Source organism: Oryctolagus cuniculus, chromosome 19 (assembly GCF_964237555.1).
Source record: "Oryctolagus cuniculus chromosome 19, mOryCun1.1, whole genome shotgun sequence".
NCBI lineage: Eukaryota > Metazoa > Chordata > Mammalia > Lagomorpha > Leporidae > Oryctolagus > Oryctolagus cuniculus.
In genome coordinates this window covers 42,158,823-42,177,691 of record NC_091450.1, presented here as the reverse complement: position 1 = coordinate 42,177,691, position 18,869 = coordinate 42,158,823, and the positions used below count along the sequence as shown (strand labels likewise).

At 42.4% G+C, this 18,869-nt stretch overlaps 2 protein-coding genes across 5 annotated transcripts in view; both read left to right on the top strand.

The window, feature by feature from the left end:
- Positions 1-18,869, top strand: part of TRIM4 (tripartite motif containing 4) — a 219,293-nt gene that overhangs the window by 16,615 nt on the left and 183,809 nt on the right. The window contains exon 6 of one of the 4 annotated variants that reach the window (XM_051847934.2): positions 5,778-6,039. The exons of the other annotated variants lie outside the window; for them this stretch is intronic. Coding sequence (XP_051703894.1) covers positions 5,778-5,893 — 116 coding nt within the window. The 3' untranslated portion in view covers positions 5,894-6,039. Of the gene's footprint in view, positions 1-5,777; positions 6,040-18,869 lie in introns of those variants that run through there. 4 annotated transcript variants of the gene reach the window in all.
- OR2AE1 (olfactory receptor family 2 subfamily AE member 1) lies at positions 13,049-15,625 on the top strand. Its single transcript, XM_002721877.4, has one exon. It carries the CDS (start codon positions 13,725-13,727, stop codon positions 14,661-14,663), a length of 939 nt encoding a protein of 312 aa, XP_002721923.1. The 5' UTR covers positions 13,049-13,724; the 3' UTR covers positions 14,664-15,625.

Below are 18,869 nucleotides of genomic sequence, written 5' to 3'. Positions count from 1 at the left end.
TCTTCCTTCTGTGTTCTTACAAGGTTGATTGCTTCTGCTACAAATTATTGCTCTTTGCAAGTGAGCTTGGTAAACTAATCTTTCATTCATCTCTTCAATCTTTAAATCTTTGGTGGAAATTCTTCCAAACCTTGTCCTCTTTTGGTAAACCTTCATGAGTTCCCATTCACAGTACTTACTTTTTTAAATTTTTTTTTAATTTTTTTGACAGGCAGAGTGGACCGTGAGAGAGACAGACAGAGAGGAAGGTCTTCCTTTGCCGTTGGTTCACCCTCCAATGGCCGCTGTGGCTGGTGCGCTGCGGCCAGCGCACCGCGCTGATCCGATGGCAGGAGCCAGGTACTTATCCTGGTCTCCCATGGGGTGCAGGGCCCAAGTACTTGGGCCATCCTCCACTGCACTCCCTGGCCACAGCAGAGAGCTGGCCTGGAAGAGGGGCAACTGGGACAGAATCCAGTGCCCCGACCGGGACTAGAACCTGGTGTGCCGGCGCCGCAAGGCAGAGGATTAGCCTAGTGAGCCGTGGCGCTGGCCAGTACTTACTCTTGAGAACTTGTATCTTCAGCTGAGAAATTTTTTTCTCTTCTCTTCACCTATCTTATTCTTTACACTTCTTCTGTATCTTGTCACCTTAGTTATGGGATAGGGCCCAAGTGTACAAAATTATTTTAAAAAAAAACCCCACACACAACTGTCTTCCATGCTTCTGATGTGCAAACAAGATTGAGGTTAAAACTATCAGCTTTCAGCTGGCGCCGTGGCTCACTAGGCTAATCCTCCGCCTTGCGGCACCAGCACACTGGGTTCTAGGCCCGGTCGGGACACCAGATTCTGTCCCGGTTGCCCCTTTTCCAGGCCAGCTCTCTGCTGTGGCCAGGGAGTGCAGTGGAGGATGGCCCAAGTGCTTGGGCCCTGCACCCCATGGGAGACCAGGAGAAGCACCTGGCTCCTGCCATCGGATCAGCGTGGTGCGCCGGCCGCAGCGCGCCAGCTGTGGCGGCCATTGGAGGGTGAACCAATGGCAAAAGGAAGACCTTTCTCTCTGTCTCTCTCTCTCACTGTCCACTCTGTCAAAAAAAAAAAAAAAAGTATCAGCTTTCCATTTTACTTAGGGACTTCTCTGGGTCTTTTCTGTGCTAATGTTAGTTTGACTGCTTAGGAGGAGTAGTAAGCATTTTTCAATGTATTCAACCACAGGAGGTTTTATTCCAAGAATAATTAGGGCTGCCTAGAAGACATTCTATACTGTTGCAGGCTTGACCTTGGATTTCAACTCTTCATACCCAGATTATTGAGATTCAGACTCATGTCCCCGACCCTTGAGAGTTGATGGTGTCCTTGCATTGTCACTGACTCTGCTCTGAGCCTGGACTCCCCTTGGTTGCCCTCCATCATCTAACTTGTGGAAAGGGGATCTTTGGCTGGTGGGGATGAGGGCAGAGGGATGTAACTTGTGGCTAAAAAGGCAGATTGATCTGTTTTTTTGGCCCACTCTCAAAGGGCAGGCAAGGTAGGTTCCCAGGGCACCATTGACTCTGGAGACCTCTGGGAGTCCCAGAAAGGGAGATGGGAAGTGTCTGCCAGATGGATCCTGGAACTAGCTGAGACATGGGTGTGGGTAGTGAGTAACCTGGAGACTATGGCCTTTTCATGGTGATGTTAGTCTCCATTACTTGGTTAAGGGATTGTTAGCCACATTTCTTCTCTGTAGCTACTATTCCTCCTTGTATATTAAAAGCTGGTGACCAAGTACAGGCTACAATCAAGGGATTGGAGAAGAGGAAGGAGGATTAAACTCCACCTTTGGAGGTGGAGTAGTATGTACTATATCTTGGGATGTTTCTATGTGGAAGACTTTCCCCTTTTCTCCATTTGTTTATTCAATCATCTATATTGAACTGGGCTCATAGAAACGTATTTCATCATTTGGGATGTAATGCAATGCCATATCACTTGTTTTGTTGCTCAGATTACTCCAGCATTTGCCATTAGGGACTCTTTTTAAAAATTTTTCTATTTATTTTTCCTTGCCGCTCTGTCTTTTTTAAAAATTTTATTTAAAGTATATAAACTTCATGCATTTCATATATACAAATTTAGGAACATAGTGATTCTTCTCACCCTACCCTCCCTCCTGCCCACACTTCTACCCCTCTTCCTACTACTCCTCCTGTCCCCACTCTTAATTTTTCAAAGATCTATTTTCAGTTTCCTTTATACTCATCAGATTAACTGTACACTAAATAAAGAGTTCAACAGATAGTAGGAGGAAAAAAAACCCAGTATTCCTCAACAGTAGAAACAAGGGCTGTAAACAATCATTGAATATCAAATGTCAACTTCACTCCCGTACATTACATTTTAGATACTCTATTAGTTACCACAGATCAGAGCAAACATGGTATTTGTCTTTTTGGGACTAGCTAATTTCACTAAGTATAATGGTTTCCAGTTGCATCACTTTGTTGAAAAAGACAGGATTTAATTTTTTTAACTGCTAAGTAGTATTCCATAGTGTATGTATACCATAATTTCTTTATCCAGTTATCAGTTAATGTACATATGGGTTGATTACATGTCTTAGCTTTTGTGAATTGAGCTGCAATAAACATGGTGGTACAGATCACTATTCCTTATGCTGATTTCTTTTCATTTGGGTAAATTCCCAGGAGTGGGATGGCTGGTAGTAGATCTATTTTGAGATTTCTGAAGTATCTCCATATTATCTTCCACAGTGGCTGCACCAGTTTGCATTCCCACCAACAGTGGATTAGGGTATCTTTTCCCCCCACATCCTCACCAGCATTTGTTGTTTGTTGATTTCTATATGAGAGCCATTCTAACTTGGGTGAGGTGAAACCTCATTGTGGTTTTGATTTGCATTTCCTTGATGACTAGTGAGCCTGAGCATTTTTTCATGTGTCTGTTGGCCATTTGAACTTCACCTTTTGAAAAATGCTTGTTCAAGTTCTTTGCCCATATCTTAACTGGATTATTTTGTTGTTGAGGTTCTAGAGCTCTTTATACATTGTGGATATTAATTAATCCCTTATCAGTTTCATGGTTTGCAAATATTTTCTCCCATTCTGTCAGCTGCCTCTTCACTTTGATGAAAGTTTCTTTTGCAGTGCAGAAGCTTCTGAGCTTGATGTAATCCCATCTGTCAATTTTGGCTTTGATTGCCTATGCTTCTGGGGTCTTTTCCAAGACCAATGTCTTGTAGGGTTTCTCAGAGGTTCTCTAGTAATTTGATGGTATTGGGTTGTAGATTTAGGTCTTTGATCCATTTTGAGTGGATTTTGTGTAAGGTGTAATGTATGGGTCTTGCTTCATACTTATGCTTGTGGAGAACCAGTTTTCCCAGTACCATTTGTTGAAGAGACTCCTTGCTCCAGGGATTGATTTTAGTTCCTTTGTCAAAGAGATTGCTTTAGCTGTTTGAGTTCTCATGTTTCCATATGAATTTTGGCATCATTTTTCTAGATATGAAAGGGGTGCTGTTGTTATTTTGATTGGGATTGCATTGAATCTGTAAATTACTTTCGGTAGTATGAACATTTTGATATTCTTCTAATCCATGAACATGGAAGATTTTTCCATTTTTTTGTGTCTTCTATTTCTTATAATGTTTTGTAATTTTCGTCATAGAGATAGTTGACCTCCTTGGTTAAGTTTATTCTAAGATATTTAATTTTTTTTTGTAGATATTGTGAATGGAATTGATCTTAGAAGTTTTTTCTCAGCCTTGGCGTTGTCTGTATATACAAAGGCTATTGATTCTTGTGTTAATTTTATATCCTGTTCACTTTTCCGAATTCTTTTATGAGTTCCAATAATCTCTTAGTGGAGTCTTCTGGTTCCCTTATCTATAGAATCATGTCATCTGCAAATAGGAATAGTTTGACTCATTTCTTTCATATTTGTATCCCTTTGATTTCTTTTTCTTCCCTAATAGCTCTGGCTAAAACTTCCAGAACTATACTGAATATCAATGATGATAGCGGGCATCCTGTGTGGTTCCAGATCTTAGTGGGAATGTTTCCAATTTTTCCCCATTCAGTAAGATGCTGGTCACGTGTTTGTCATAAATTGCCTTGATTGTGTTAAGGAATGTTCCTTCTGTATCCAGTTTGCTTAAGTTTTCATCATGAAAGGATGTGTAAGATACATTTATAAAATGCTTTCTCTGCATCTATTGAGATGATAATGTGGTTTTTGTTCTTTAGTTTGTTAATGTGATGTCTCACATTTATTGATTTGTGAATGTTGAACCATCCCTGCATACCAGGGATAAATCCTACTTGGTCTGGGTGAATGATCTTTCTGATGTGTTAGATTTGATTATCTAGTATTTTGTTGAGGATTTTTGCATCTATGTTCATCAGGGATACTGGTCTATAGTTTTCTTTCTTTCTTGTGTCTTTTCTGGTTTAGAAATTAAGGTGATGCTGGCTTCTTAGATTTTGGGAGGATTCTTTCCCTTTCAATTGTTTTGAATAGCTTGAGAAGAATCAAAATTTGTTCTTCTTTAAATGTCTGATAGAATTCAGCAGTGAAGTCATCCAGTACTGGGCTTTTCTTTGGAAGGTGTTTATTACTGATTCAGTCTCCATCTTGGTTATTTGCCTGTTTAGATTTTCTGTCTTCATAACTTAATTTTATAGATTGTATGTGTCCAGGAATCTGCCATTTCTTCGAGATTTTCCAATTTGTTGGTGTATAGTTCTTTGTAGTAATTCCTGATTATTCATTTTATTTCTTTGATATCTGTTGTTAAATTTCCTTTTTCATCTCTGAGTCTAATGAATTGGGTCTTATCCCTCTTCTTTCTTTCTTTCTTTCTTTCTTTCTTTCTTTCTTTCTTTGGACAGGCAGAGTGAGAGAGAGAGAGAGAGAGAGAGGTCTTCCTTTTTCCATTAGCTCACCCCCTAAATGGCCGCTACGGCTGGTGCATAGTGCAATTCGAAGCCAGGAGCCAGGTGTTTCCTCCTGGTCTCCCATGCGGGTGCAGGGCCCAAGGACTTGGGCCATCCTCCACTGCCTTCCCGGGCCACAGCAGAGAGCTGGACTGGAAGAGGAGCAACCGGGACAGAATCCGGCGCCCCAACTGAGACTAGAACCCGGGGTGCTGGCGCCATAGGTGGAGGATTAGCCAAGTGAGCCATGGTGCTGGCCTATTTTTCCTTTGGGTTAGTTGGGCCAATGGTATGTCAGTTTTGTTTATTTTTTCAAAAAACCAGCTCTTCATTTCATTGATCTTTTGTATGTTTTTTGGTTTTAATTTTTATACAATATATAGTGTTTATTTTTATTATACTTGGTACTATTATAGTGTTTATATTTGGTACAATATATAGTGTTTATTTTTGTTATATTTGGTGCTATTACTGAACCATTATATTACAAAGAAAAATGCACAGTGTTTAAAGATGGATTTTTATTTTGTTTTATTTGCCTGTTATAGAATTAAAAAAGAGAAGGAATATTGTGTCACAAAGTTTCATGACAATTTTCATGGTTAGAAGAATTAGAAATTAAGAGAGAATGACTATCATGGGAATAAATATCTACCAACAGCAATTCTATTTTCATCTGAATTCAGAAAATAAAAATCTGCACTGAGAGAGAAGTAGCATGTCCAAATGGATCATCCAGCTGACTTGGCTGCTTGTGATTCTATTTTCTTTAAATCAACAAAAGAAAACAATACTACTATCTTGTTCTTAAATAAGAGGAAAGATCCCAGGGACTTAGGTCATTTTCTGTTGCTTTCCCAGGCACATCAACAGGGAGCTGGATTGGAAGTGGAGCAGCCGGGACTCTAGCTGGCACCCGTGAGATGCTGGCGCTACAGCGCTGGCCCCAGTTTCATGTCTTATATTTAGGTCTTTAATACATTTTGAGTTGATTTTGTGTGTGTGTGTATCAGATAGGGGTTTAGTTTCATTCTTCATATAGATACGTAATTTCCTAGTATTATTATTGAAAAGAATGTCCTTTCTCCAGTGTCCTTAGAGTGTCCTTAGCACCTTTGTTGAAAATCAGTTGGCCAGGGGCCAATGCTGTGGCATATTGCATAAAACAACTGTCTGTGGTGCTGGCATCCCATATGGGCCCTTGTTTGCGTTCTGGCTGCTCTACTTCCAATCCAGCTCCCAGCTAATGCACCTGGGAAAGCAACAGAAGCTGGCCCAAATCCTTGGGCCTCTACACCCAGGTGGGAGACCTGGATGAAGCTGCAGGCCATTTGGAGAGTGAACCAGCAGATAAAGTTTCTCTCTCTCTCTATCTCTATCTCTCTCTCTCCCCCCTTTTCCCTCGCTGTAACTTTGCCTTTCAAATAAATAAATAAACCTTTTTTAAAAAGGAGGAAAATCAGTTGGCCCTATGAGTGTGAGTTTCTAGGCTTACTAGTTAATTATTTATTTAATTTATTAATTAGTGTATGCATCTGATTTTATGCCACTATCATGCTGTTTCAATTCCTGTAGCTTTGTAGTGTATTTTGAAGTCAGGCAATGTAATGCCTTATGCTTTGTTCCCTTTACTAAAGATTTTTTTTTTTTTTTGACAGGCAGAGTGGACAGTGAGAGAGAGAGAGACAGAGAGAAAGGTCTTCCTTTGCCGTTGGTTCACCCTCCAATGGCCGTTGTGCTGCGGCCGGCGCACCGCGCTGATCCGATGGCAGGAGCCAGGAGCCAGGTACTTTTCCTGGTCTCCCATGGGGTGCAGGGCCCAAGCACTTGGGCCATCCTCCTCTGCACTCCCTGGCCACAGCAGAGAGCTGGCCTGGAAGAGGGGCAACCGGGACAGAATCCGGCGCCCCGACCGGGACTAGAACCCGATGTGCCGGCACCGCTAGGCGGAGGATTAGCCTAGTGAGCCGCGGCGCCGGCCTTTACTAAAGATTTCTTTCAGAGTTTTCCTGGTTCTGTATGAACTTTAGAATTGTTTTTGTCTAGTTCTGTGAAGAATGTGTTGGTATTTTGATAGGAATTGCATTGAACCTGTATTTTGCTTTGGGTAGTAGGGATATTTTATCAATATTGATTGTTTCAGTCCATGAACATGGGAGACTTTTTCATTTCTTTTTGTTCTCTTCAATTTCTTTCATAAATGTTGGTAGTTTTCATTGTCAGGCTCTCCCACCTTTTTGGATTAATTTATTCACAGGTGTTCTTTCTTTGGTAGCTATTGGAAGTGGAATTGTCTTCTTGAATTATTGTCCAGATAATTTCTTATTGGTATATAGCAATAATGCTGATTTTTGTATATCAATTTTGTATTCTGCAACTTTGCTGAATTTGTTTATTCTAATAGTTTTTGCTGGAACCTTTTGGGTTTTCTGTATCCAAGATCATGTCATCTGCAAGCAGTTATAATTTGACTCTCTCCTTTCTAATTTGCATACCCTCTATTTCTTTGTCTTGCCTAGTTTCTCTGGCTAAGAATTCCAGTACTGTGTTGAATAAAATTAGTGAAAGTGGGCATCCTTGTGTTGTTCCAGATCTCAGAAAACCTTCAGCTTTCTCTCATTAAGTATGATGTCAATTATTGGCTTATATGTGGTCTTTATTATGTTGAAGTATGTTCCTCCTATAACTAATTTGTTCAAAGTTTCTATCCTGAAATAATGTTGAATTTTATCTAATGCCTTTAGGTTTCTGTGCTTCGTTCTGTTGATTTGGTATATGTTGACTTGAGGATGTTGAATCCTCTAGCATTCCTGGGATGAATCCCATTTGGCCAAGGTGATTGATAACCTGTTGGGCCACAGTGCCAGCATTGTCTGCAGTCTTTTGACCAGTTATATTCATGGGTCCTGTAAAATTGGTCAATGATAAACACTAGGACCTCAATTTTCTGCCTGCTTTTATGAATTCTTTTATATTATATGGTGTCTGGAAAACTCTTAAAAGGATCCTGTGGGCACAAAAGGCTGGATCTGGCTAAGACTGTCTCTCAGAAAGAGTAGATGGAAAGGGGCTTTAGAGATCAGAGCTCCAAAATGAAAAACAAGCAGAAACTCTAGGAATTATTACTCACTGTAGTTAATTGGCCCCTGGGGGAGAATATTTTCCCTGTTCTTTTCAGAGTGACACTCCCCAAAATATCTCACTCCCCTAACTTTTACAGACAACTCTGAGAAAGCCCTCAGGGGATGCTTATTTGCAATGCACATGGCACAGGCTAATTGGCATCTTAGGTAATAGTCTTCACAAGAAATCCAGGGTGTGTCCTGAGGGTGGGAGTCCCTTAAGCCATCTATTTGGGATCATCAGTTTGCTGTAGATGCCGTCATAAGGTCCTCTGTGCTAAGGAGATGTTTCATATCTCACAGGTGGTGCTCTTCCCTCATAATGGCTTATGCCAGTCCAAATGTGTTCTCTCTCTAACTCCTTTGATTACTATTGAGGTTACATTTATGCAGTCAAGAAGAGCTTCCTGAATGCAATAGCCAGATTTGTATTTTGTTAAGTAGGGAAGGAGGTATAAAGTTGGGAAGAGCATGCTATAGTATCTGAAACAGTAGAAAAATCCAAAAACATGTTTTCTTTTGACTCTGAATGCGTTGATGAGTAAGCTGTTTTTGCTGCTGTTGCTTCTTCTTAAATATTTATTTATTTGAAAGGTAGAGTTACAGGGAGAGAGAAGAAGTGGGGGCGAGGGGGAAAGAGAGAGAATCTTCCATTTGCTAGTTCATTCCCCAAATGGCCACAGTGGCCAGGTCTGGGCCAGGCTGAAGCCAGGAGCCAGAACTTCATCCGTGTCTTCCATGTGGGTGCAGGGGCCCGGGACTCGGCAGCATCTTCTGCTGCTTTCCCAGGCACATCAGCAGGGGGCTGGATTGGAATTGGAGTGACTGGAATTCAAACCTATGCCCATACGGGATGCTAGCACTTCAGGCAGTAGCTTAACTTGCTGTGCCATAGCACCGGCCCCTGTTTTACCTTCTTAATCAGATAACATTAATGACATTCCTATTGCCAAAGCTCTCATATTGGGTTGGAGAGGTGGATCAAATATTTATATTAAGAGCCAGAGGAAACATCTTCATAATTCAAAGGCCCAACTATCAGAAATTAAAGAAGTTCAGATACTTAATCTCTTAATGATATGCTGATGGAGCTCAAAATCTGAGCATAGACTATGAGTATTACAGAATCACATGTATTGTTGCTCCTGGTAATGTCCTGTCATCTGGAGTAATTATTGCAACTATGATTACTTTATTGGGGAAAATATTCTCTGAGTCATTCTACCAGTAAGTGCAGATTTTTAGGTTTAGAGAAGGAAGTCTGGGTGAGAGTCTCAGGAAAGACTATAAAGAGAGACTATAAAAGATCTATAGCCAATGTGTAGGTCATTGTGGACTATCCTGCCCTCTCCTTTTCACTTTATACTTGTGCTGCCCACAAGTCTCTGCAGAAAAAATTCCAGGTAAGATAATGTTGGATGGAGCTCAAGACATTCAGGAAACCTTTATTAGAAATTAGCATATTGTCAGCTTAGCCCTAAGTCTGCAGGTAGTATTTGCAGTCAATGAAGAAAGCTTCCTGAGACAGTGGAAAAAAATATCATGTGATAGACACAAATTAGAATAGGGAATTACTAGGAGAGTTGCCTGAGACAGGAAGAGAGACATGAGTCTGATTATGAAAATCTTGCACTGTGGTGATTTATCAAGAAATATGGACACTAATGAGGAAAGAGATGTATATGGGATATTTAAGTAAAAGAAGAGTGTATGGATTTGCTGACTGGATTGGAGTGATCAGGAGTATGGGGGAGGTTGGGTTCTTAGTCCATAGATGCTTTATCATGAAATAATAGTATGAGGTGACAGCCAGAAAGATGAGACCCTTGGCTGTTTTAATTGGCATCAATAATAAATGACCAATATAGTAACTTATTTATTTGCCTGTTGGTCCAGTTTTATGAGGATCTTGAAGATACAGGGTGATCACCTCAACTGTCTGTAAGTGGAATCATTGTTTTGTCATCCAGTGGAAGAATTTCTCCCTTTGGAAATAAGATCTCTAAACCATTGGAGCCTAAAACTGCAGGGACAGGAAGCCAAAATGTTGCTGGTGTATCATAGTTATTAGAAGTTATTGTGAGAGTACTCATTCCCATTTTTAGCCATGAAATACTCATTCTATGAGTCCTGGTCATGGGAGAAACAGCATCACAGATTGGATTCATTCAGAGCATATCCTCGGGGATACACCCCTTGCACTAAAAGAGAATTTCAACTAGCTGTTGTTTAACTTTGAGTCTTTAAAAAGCCATTCCTCTGTTCTATCAGACCAGTTTTTTCAGTATGAGAGTCATATAACAAGAATTTCATTATCATGATCTTATATACATACTTCATTTTCTGTGAAATGGTTCCTTGGTCAGGAATAAATCTTCATGGAACACTATTATGGTGAATAAAGCATTCTATGAGTCCATAGGTGGTAGGTTTGGCAGAAGCACTCCTGGCAAAGAAAGCAAAACCATATCCAGTGTTTATCACAGGAAGAACAAAGCCCCGTCCATTCCCTGTTGAAAGTGATTCAGGGCCGGCGCCGCAGCTCACTAGGCTAATCCTCTGCCTTGCGGTGCTGGCACACCGGGTTCTAGTCCCGGTCGGGGCGCTGGATTCTGTCCCAGTTGCCCCTCTTCCAGGCCAGCTCTCTGCTGTGGCCAGGGAGTGCAGTGGAGGATGGCCCAAGTGCTTGGGCCCTGCACCCCATGGGAGACCAGGATAAGTACCTGGCTCCTGCCATCGGATCAGCGCGGTGTGCCGGCCGCAGCACGCCGGCCGCGGCGGCCATTGGAGGGTGAACCAATGGCAAAGGAAGACCTTTCTCTCTGTCTCTCTCACTGTCTACTCTGCCTGTCAAAAAAAAAAAAAAAAAAAAAGTGATTCAGTATAATCAGCCTGTTACCCAAGTAGCTGACTGATAATCCTGGGTGATACTGGGGACTCATGTTGGTTTTGGCTTTGGGCAGATTGGGCTGTCATCAGTGGCTGCAACCAGGTTGGCTCTATTGAGTAATCAAGTCCGTGTTGCTGACCCCACATAATCTTTATCCCTGCCCTCATGTCTGCTTTGTTTATGGGCCCATTGGGCAATGACAGTGTAACTGAGGAAAAGGAAGCTGACATTCAAAAGTGGGGTAGCACTTTGATAGTGGTAATAGTATTTCTTGTTTTTATGTGATAATTTTGCATATATATTAACTGAATATTTGCCCAATATCCTACAATATAAAAAAGAGAGTATGAATCAGGAGAAAAATGATTATCACTCCAACACACAAGGAACTTTGTATTTTCTTGTGGGAAAGGGTTAACATGTGTTTTCCTTTTTAAAATTTTATTTATTTTTTGACAGGCTGAGTTAGACACACACAGAGAGACAGAGAGAAAGGTCTTCGTTTTTCCATTGGTTCACCCCCCAAGTGGCCGCTACGGTGGCGTGTTGTGACTGGCACGCTGCACCGATCCGAAGCCAGGAGCCAGGTGCTTCCTCCTGGTTTCCCATGCGGGTGCAGGGCCCAAGGATCTGGGCCATCCTCCACTGCACTCCTGGGCCACAGCAGAGAGCTGGACTGGAAGAGGAGCAACCGGGACAGAACCTGGGGTGCTGGTGCCGCAGGCGGAGGATTAGCCTAGTGAGCTGCAGCGCCGGCCAACATGTGTTTTCATGTATTCCTAATGACTGTATCATGTTCAGCAGATGATTGTGGTACTTTTTTGTAGATTAAGCATGACTTAAGGAGATGCATATGTGTGCTAATTTGACAGAAGATGGACTCTGGTAGCTTTGTGATATATCAAGTTGACTAGGATAAATAACATTTTCTAGATTCTCTGGTTAAGGTAGATCATAGAAGTGTTTCTTGGGAGATTTACATGGGAGAAGCGGGACAGCCAATGTGTAATTGACATTCATTACTGATAATCTTACTTATAGCATTGAAATGAAGCACTAGCTGGGCTCATACCCACTCTGTCTTCCTTCTGGGTTCTTCTTTAGCTTCTCTGACTTCCCTGTCTGGCTCCTTTAAGAAGCATCCTATCTTCTGCAAGATACCCACACGACAAATTCTAGATGCAGAAATAACTGATATGGGGTTTAATGTGCTCTTGTGTGGTTACAGCTCATGTTTGTGGATTCCAGCCTGCTCTTGATCTGCCACTCTTTTTTTTTTTTTAAAGATTTATTTCTTTGAGAGGCAAAGTTGCAGAGAGAGAGAGAGAGAGAGAGAGAGAGAGAGAGAGAAACTGAGTGATCTTTCATCTGCTGGTTCACTCCTCAAATGGCTGCAATGGCCAGGGCTGGGCCAGGCCAAAGCCAGCAGCCAGAAGCTTAATCCAGTTCTCCCACATGGGTGCAGGGGCCCAAGCACTTGGGTCATTTTCTGTTTTCTCAGGCCATCAGCAAGGGGCAGGATCAGAGGTGGAGGATCTGGGATTCAAACTGGCACCCATATGGGATGCCAGTGCCTCAGACAGAGGCTTAACCTACTATGCCAGAGCACTGGCTCCTTGCATAGACTTTTTTTTTAAAAGAATTATTTTATGGGGCTGGTGCTGTGGTATAGCAGGTAAAACCACCATCTGTAGTGCTGGCATACCATATGGGTGCCAGTGCATGTCTCGGCTGCTCCACTTCCACTCCAGCTCTCTGCTGTGGCCTGGGAAAGCAGTGGAAGATGGCCCAAGTCCTTGGGCCCCTGTACCCACATGGGAGACCCAGAAGAAGCTCCTGGCTCCTGGCTTCAGATCGGCTCAGCTCTGGCCATTGTGGCCAATTGGAGAGTGAACCAGCAGATGAAAGACCTCTTTCTCTCTCTGCCTCTCCTCCTCTCTCCATGTGACTCTGACTTTCAAGTAAAAAAAGAATTATTTTATTTATTTGAAAATCAGAGTTACACAGAGAAGGAGAGGCAGAGAGAAGGAGAGGTCCTCCATTTCGCTGGTTCACTCCCCAAAATGACCTCAATGGCCAGAGCTGAGCTGATCAGAAGCCAGCAGCCAGGAACTTCTTCCAGGTCTCCCACGTGGGTGCAGGGGCCCAAGGAGTTGGGCCATCTTCTATTGCTTTCCCAGGCCATAGCAGAGAGCTGGATCGGAAGAAGAGCAGCCAGGACTTGAAATGGCACCCATATGGGTTGCCGGTGCTGCAGGCTGGGACTTTAACCCGCTGCACCACTCACCAGCCCTTTGCATAGACTTTTAAATCAGTTTGGGCAATTGTGTAAGGCCAGCATTCTGTCACAAAGTCCATTACATGTGTTTGTGTTTATAGAAATTTCTTAGTGGTTCAGCTTCTCTGGTTAAACTCAGGCTGATACCATAAGCAAGCAAATAAATAATCCCTTTAAGATCTAAATATAGATATCTATGCTGATCTCTTTCTGTCTGTATATCTCTATTACTGTCTAAATCAATTCTCTTAATGAGAAAAGGCTTTTCTTGAAGTTGTCAGTTAATGGGGTCTAGATATTTTGGAATTTCAGCGTGAGAATGTTTATGAATACAGCTTCTAACTTATCTATTTAAAAACTCACTTCAATTATTGGACCTGTTGAATAATTAGAAATAGAAATCTCTTCAAGCATTCTTCAATCAAAAGGTGATTTTCTTCAGGTATGCTGGATCCTAGTATTTCTGGTATCACACTTCATCTCCACTCCCTGTTTCCCCAGGGTTTGTGAAAGGGGACATGTGGCAGAGGAATCAGACCTCCCTGGCAGACTTCATCCTTGAAGGGCTCTTTGATGACTCCCTCACCCACTTTTTTCTTTTCTCCTTGACCATGGTGGTCTTCTTCATTGCAGTGAGTGGCAACACCCTAACCATTCTCCTCATCTGTGTGGATCCCCGGCTTCATACACCAATGTACTTCCTGCTCAGACAGCTCTCCCTCATGGACTTGATGCATGTTTCCACAACCATCCCCAAGATGGCTGCCAACTACCTATCTGGCAAGAAGTCCATCTCCTTTGTGGGCTGTGCAATCCAGCACTTCCTCTATTTGTCTCTAGGTGGTGCTGAATGTCTTCTCCTAGCTCTCATGTCCTATGACCGCTATGTTGCCATCTGTCACCCCCTACGTTATTCTGTGCTCATGAACAGAATGGTGGGACTGATGATGGCTGGCATATCATGGCTGGGGGCAAGCATAAACTCCCTAATCCACACAATGATTTTGATGTACTCCCCTTTCTGTGGGCCTCGGAAGATCCACCACTTCTACTGTGAGTTTCCAGCTGTTGTGAAGTTGGTCTGTGGTGACATCACTGTTTATGAGACCACAGTGTATATCAGCACCGTCCTGCTTCTCCTCCTCCCCATCATCCTGGTTTCCACATCTTACATCTTCATCCTCCACAGTGTCATTCAGATGCGTTCAGCTGGAAGTAAGAGAAATGCCTTTGCCACTTGTAGCTCTCACTTCACCGTGGTTTCCCTGTGGTTTGGGGCCTGCATCTTTTCATACATGAGGCCCAGATCCCAGCGCACTCCACTGCAAGACAAAGTTGGATCTGTCTTCAGTAGTATCATCACTCCCACGCTGAATCCTCTGATTTATACTCTTCGGAATAAGGATGTAGCCAAGGCTCTGAGGAGAGTACTGAGGAGAGATGTTCCCACCCTCTAATTGTAATTGTAGTTGCCTTGAGTGCAGAGTGAATGGGATAAGCTCCATATGTTGATCTGGGTGAACCTCTAAGATTTTTCCTTGTGCTCTTTAACTACTGTGGGAATGGCACAGGACTCCACTATTCTAACTTGATATCATGCTTTCTAGCCCTGTGGAATACCTTTAGTAATGCTTTAGAGATGTAGGGAAAAATAAAAGAAACATTTTAAATTAAGACATATAGGGGCCACACTGTGGCATGGCAGGTAAAGCCGTTGCCTGCAATGCCAGCATCCCGTATGAGTACTGGTTCGAGTCCCAGCTGCTCCTCTTCTGATCCAGCTCTCAGCTATGGCCTGGGAAAGCAGTGGAAGATGGCCTAAGTCCTTGGGCCCCTGCACCCGCGTGGGAGACCAAGAAGAAGCTCCTGGCTTCAGATTGGCTCACCTCTGGCTGTTGTGGCCATTTGGGGAGTGAATCAGCGAATGGAAGGCATTCTCTCTCTGTCTCTCTCTCTCTCCTCTCCTCTCTTTCTCTCTGCCTTTCAAATAAATAAATCAATCTTAAAAAAAAAAGACAGTAAAGGCCAGTTCTTCTTCAAAAAGATAAGAGAAAGACATAAGAACTATTTCCCATTATTATTTCAACAAAATTATATGAAGTATACCACTAGGGATGGGTGTTTGACTCAGTGTTTAGATTTCTGGTTGGGATTCCTGCATAACATATTGCAATATCTGGGTTCCATTCCTAGTTTCTGTTCCCAGCTCCCTGCCAATACAGACTCTGAGAGACAGCAGCTTATGCCTCAAGTACATGGGTCTCTGCCACCTATGTGGAAGCCTTGGCTTGAGTTTCTGGCTCCTGGCTCTTTACTGACCTTGTCCTGATCATTTGGACATTTGGGGAGTGACAAATGAATGGGAGATGTGTCTGTCTTTCTGTCTCAAATTATAAAAAAAAAAAAACAAAAACCAAAACCTAGCACCAGAGTATTTCTAGAGCATAAATTTGGAGTGTGTTGCTTGATTTTCTAAGCATGGGAAGTAAGGGGTGTTTGAAGACTGCTTTGAAAGGAGGTATGGATGATACAAAGTTATATTTACATGAACCTTTACTATTCATTAAGACACAGAATTCAGAAGGGAAGGAATAATACATTTTGCATACATCCATAATTTTTACTCTTGTGAAATTTAGCATTCTTAAAGCATATACTTGGGATTTCTTTGGTCTTTGTTGGACCTGTCATATGAGATATGGATGTGAACTTTGAGTATATCACATTATGAAAATTATTTTCTACTTTTTTAGTGTTTCTAGCTTTGTGATTAAAAACCAGGATTTACATTAGAATCTCTCAGTTGCCAACCATGTGACCCATGGTGAATTACTTCACCTCTCCAGGCCTCAGTAATCTCATATGTTTAATGAGAAATGTAGGGTTATCAGCAATTCTGTGTTCATTGTGGAAGTTGGTTCTGAGCAACAGAATCAGATTCTGAGCGACATTACCAGAAAGTAATTTTATTGAATGGATTCAGGAAGATTTCAGAATCAGTTGGAACTCTAAAGAGCAGGACTTGGAGACCATGGTTCCCGTATATACTTCCTGCCAAATTGTCCTACAGAACAGGTCCAAGCAGAAGCCAAAAGAATTTATCTGGCAGGGATAAGGTCATTTGGGTTAACATTATGAAGAAAGGCTAACACAATCTATCATAACTAGTTTGTAAGGATCTCCCAATCTTTCCCACTTGTGCACTGAATCCTAAGGATCTTATTCTTGAAATTATTCCTTCTCTACCATGACTCATCAGTTTCTCCACGCATGATAAATCCCATCAGCCTACAGACATCATTTTATAGCTCTCAACTGAAAATGGAATCTTCCCTCAGCCTTTTGAAGTTTGAACAGTTTTTTTAATAGAAAACTTTTATTTAATAAATATAATTTTTGAAAAATACAACTTTTGGATTATAGTGTTTCTTCCCCCATAACCACTCTCGCACCTGCAAACCATCACATCTCCTACTCCCTCTCCCATCCCATTCTTCATTAAGATTCATTTTTAATTATCTTTATATACCGGAGGTCAACTCTATACTAATATTTCAGCAGTTGTACTCACACAGACACACAAAGTATAAAGTACTGTTTGAAGACTATTTTTACCATTAATTCTCACAGTACAACACATTAACGACAGAGGTTCTACATGGGGAGCAAGTGCACAGTGACTCCTATTGTTGATTTAACAATTGACACTCTTATTTTTTATGTCAGTGATCACCCGAGGCTCTTGTCATGAGCTCATATCCCATAATTTCTTTAGCCAGTCATCTTTTGATGGCATTTAGGTTGATTCCATGTCTTTGCTATTGTGAATTGAGATGCAATAAACATTGAGGTGCAGACAGCTCTTTTATTTGCCAATTTAATAATCCTTGGGTAAATGCCAAGCAGTGGGATGGCTGGGTCGTGTGGTAGGGCTATATTCAAATTTATGAGTTATCTCTAAACTGTCTTCCATAGTGGCTTTACTAGTTTGCATTCCCACCAACAGTGGGTTAATATGCCATTTTTCCTACATCCTCTCCAGCATCTGTTGTTAGTTGATTTCTGTATGTGAGCCATTCTATACGGGGTGAGGTGAAACCTCATTGTGGTTTTGATTTGCATTTCCCTTATGGCTAGTGATCCTGAACATCTTTTCATGTGTCTGTTGGCCATTTGGATTTCCTCTTTTGTAAACTGTCTATTTAGGTTCTTGGTCCATCTCTTAAGTGGGTTGTTTGTTTTGTTGTTGTGAAGTTTCTTGATCTCTTTGTATATTCTGGTTATTAATCCTATATCAGTTGCATAATTTGCAAATATTTTTTCCCATTCTGTCAGTTGCCTCTTCACTTTCCTGTTTCTTTTACAGTCCAGAAACTTCTCAATTTGATGCAATCCCAGTTGTTAATTTTGGCTTTGGCTGTCTGTGCCTCTGGGGTCTTTTCCAAGAAGTCTTTGCCTGTGCCTATATATTGCAGGGTTTCTCTGATGTTTCTAATAATTGATTGTGTTGGGTCATAGATTTAGATCTTTAATCCATTGCTGCTCGTCACGGGGCAGCAGGTCCGATAGAGCTCCTCAGGGCCAGCCTGGGGAGCTCAGGGGCCGAGTGGGACGATGAGTATTGGCAGCAAAGGAACCACACCAGAGCTGGGAGATCAGTCAATGCCCGGGGCGCAGCTGGGTTCTTGACTTTATTGGGAGGGGAAGAGCTTTTATAGACACAGAAACGGGGCTGTCCAGGGCACAAGGGAACCGAGCCAACCAGCTGATAGGTAAGGCAGGACACGAGCCGGGCACACCCTCAAGGGCCTATCACAGCCGAGGACACATACTGTTCATGAATACGAAAGTCTCCTGTCAGGCTAGGTACCTCCCCCAGGGGCGATCCTGGATTGTTGGAAACGCTGAGTCACTGGGATGCAGAAGTGCAGCAAACTCGAGCAAAGGCTTAGCAGCCTTGTTGAGCGAAGGCTTAGCAACTTTGTTTCCTTTTCGATTGGAGCCCCCTACATCTCCCCCTTTTATTTTGAGGATAACTGTGCCTGTCTTAGGTTGTCCCCCTGTCAGGAATCGGAAGTTGCCCGTCATCAGAGAAGCCAGGGTCGAGAGCCTGACCCTCCTGTCTTAGGTTGACCATTCCTGGAGGATCTTACCCGTCATTGGCCACCAGTCCATTATTTAGGAGATGAGGGGGTGAGCGGAGAGGTTTGGCTAGTAACCCAGGGGGGTATCCTGTTGACTAACAAGGGTCTGGTACCTAACTCCCACTGGTTGACATGGATTGAATGAAGCTGTTTTCTAACAAAGGAACCTAAGGCATTAACCACACAGGGACCTATGAGCAGAAGTGCAGTTATGGCAGTGATTGGACCAAACAACGGCAGGAGGTAGGGCAGCCACCCTCCCCACATCCTTCCCCAGCCATTATAAGAGTCCATTAGGCGTTGCTAGCGAATTTCAAGGCTGTCTTGGAGTTGTTTAATTGGATCCTGGATGACTCCAGATTGGTTAACAAAAAAGCAGCACTCCTCCTTGAGGAAGACACAAAGGCCTCCCTCCTTTACCGTTAGTGAATCCAGTCCTCTTCTATTTTGAAGGACTACTGAGGCCAGGGAGGAGATCTGTTCCTGTAAGACTCTAAGCAATTGCGTTACTTCTCGCAG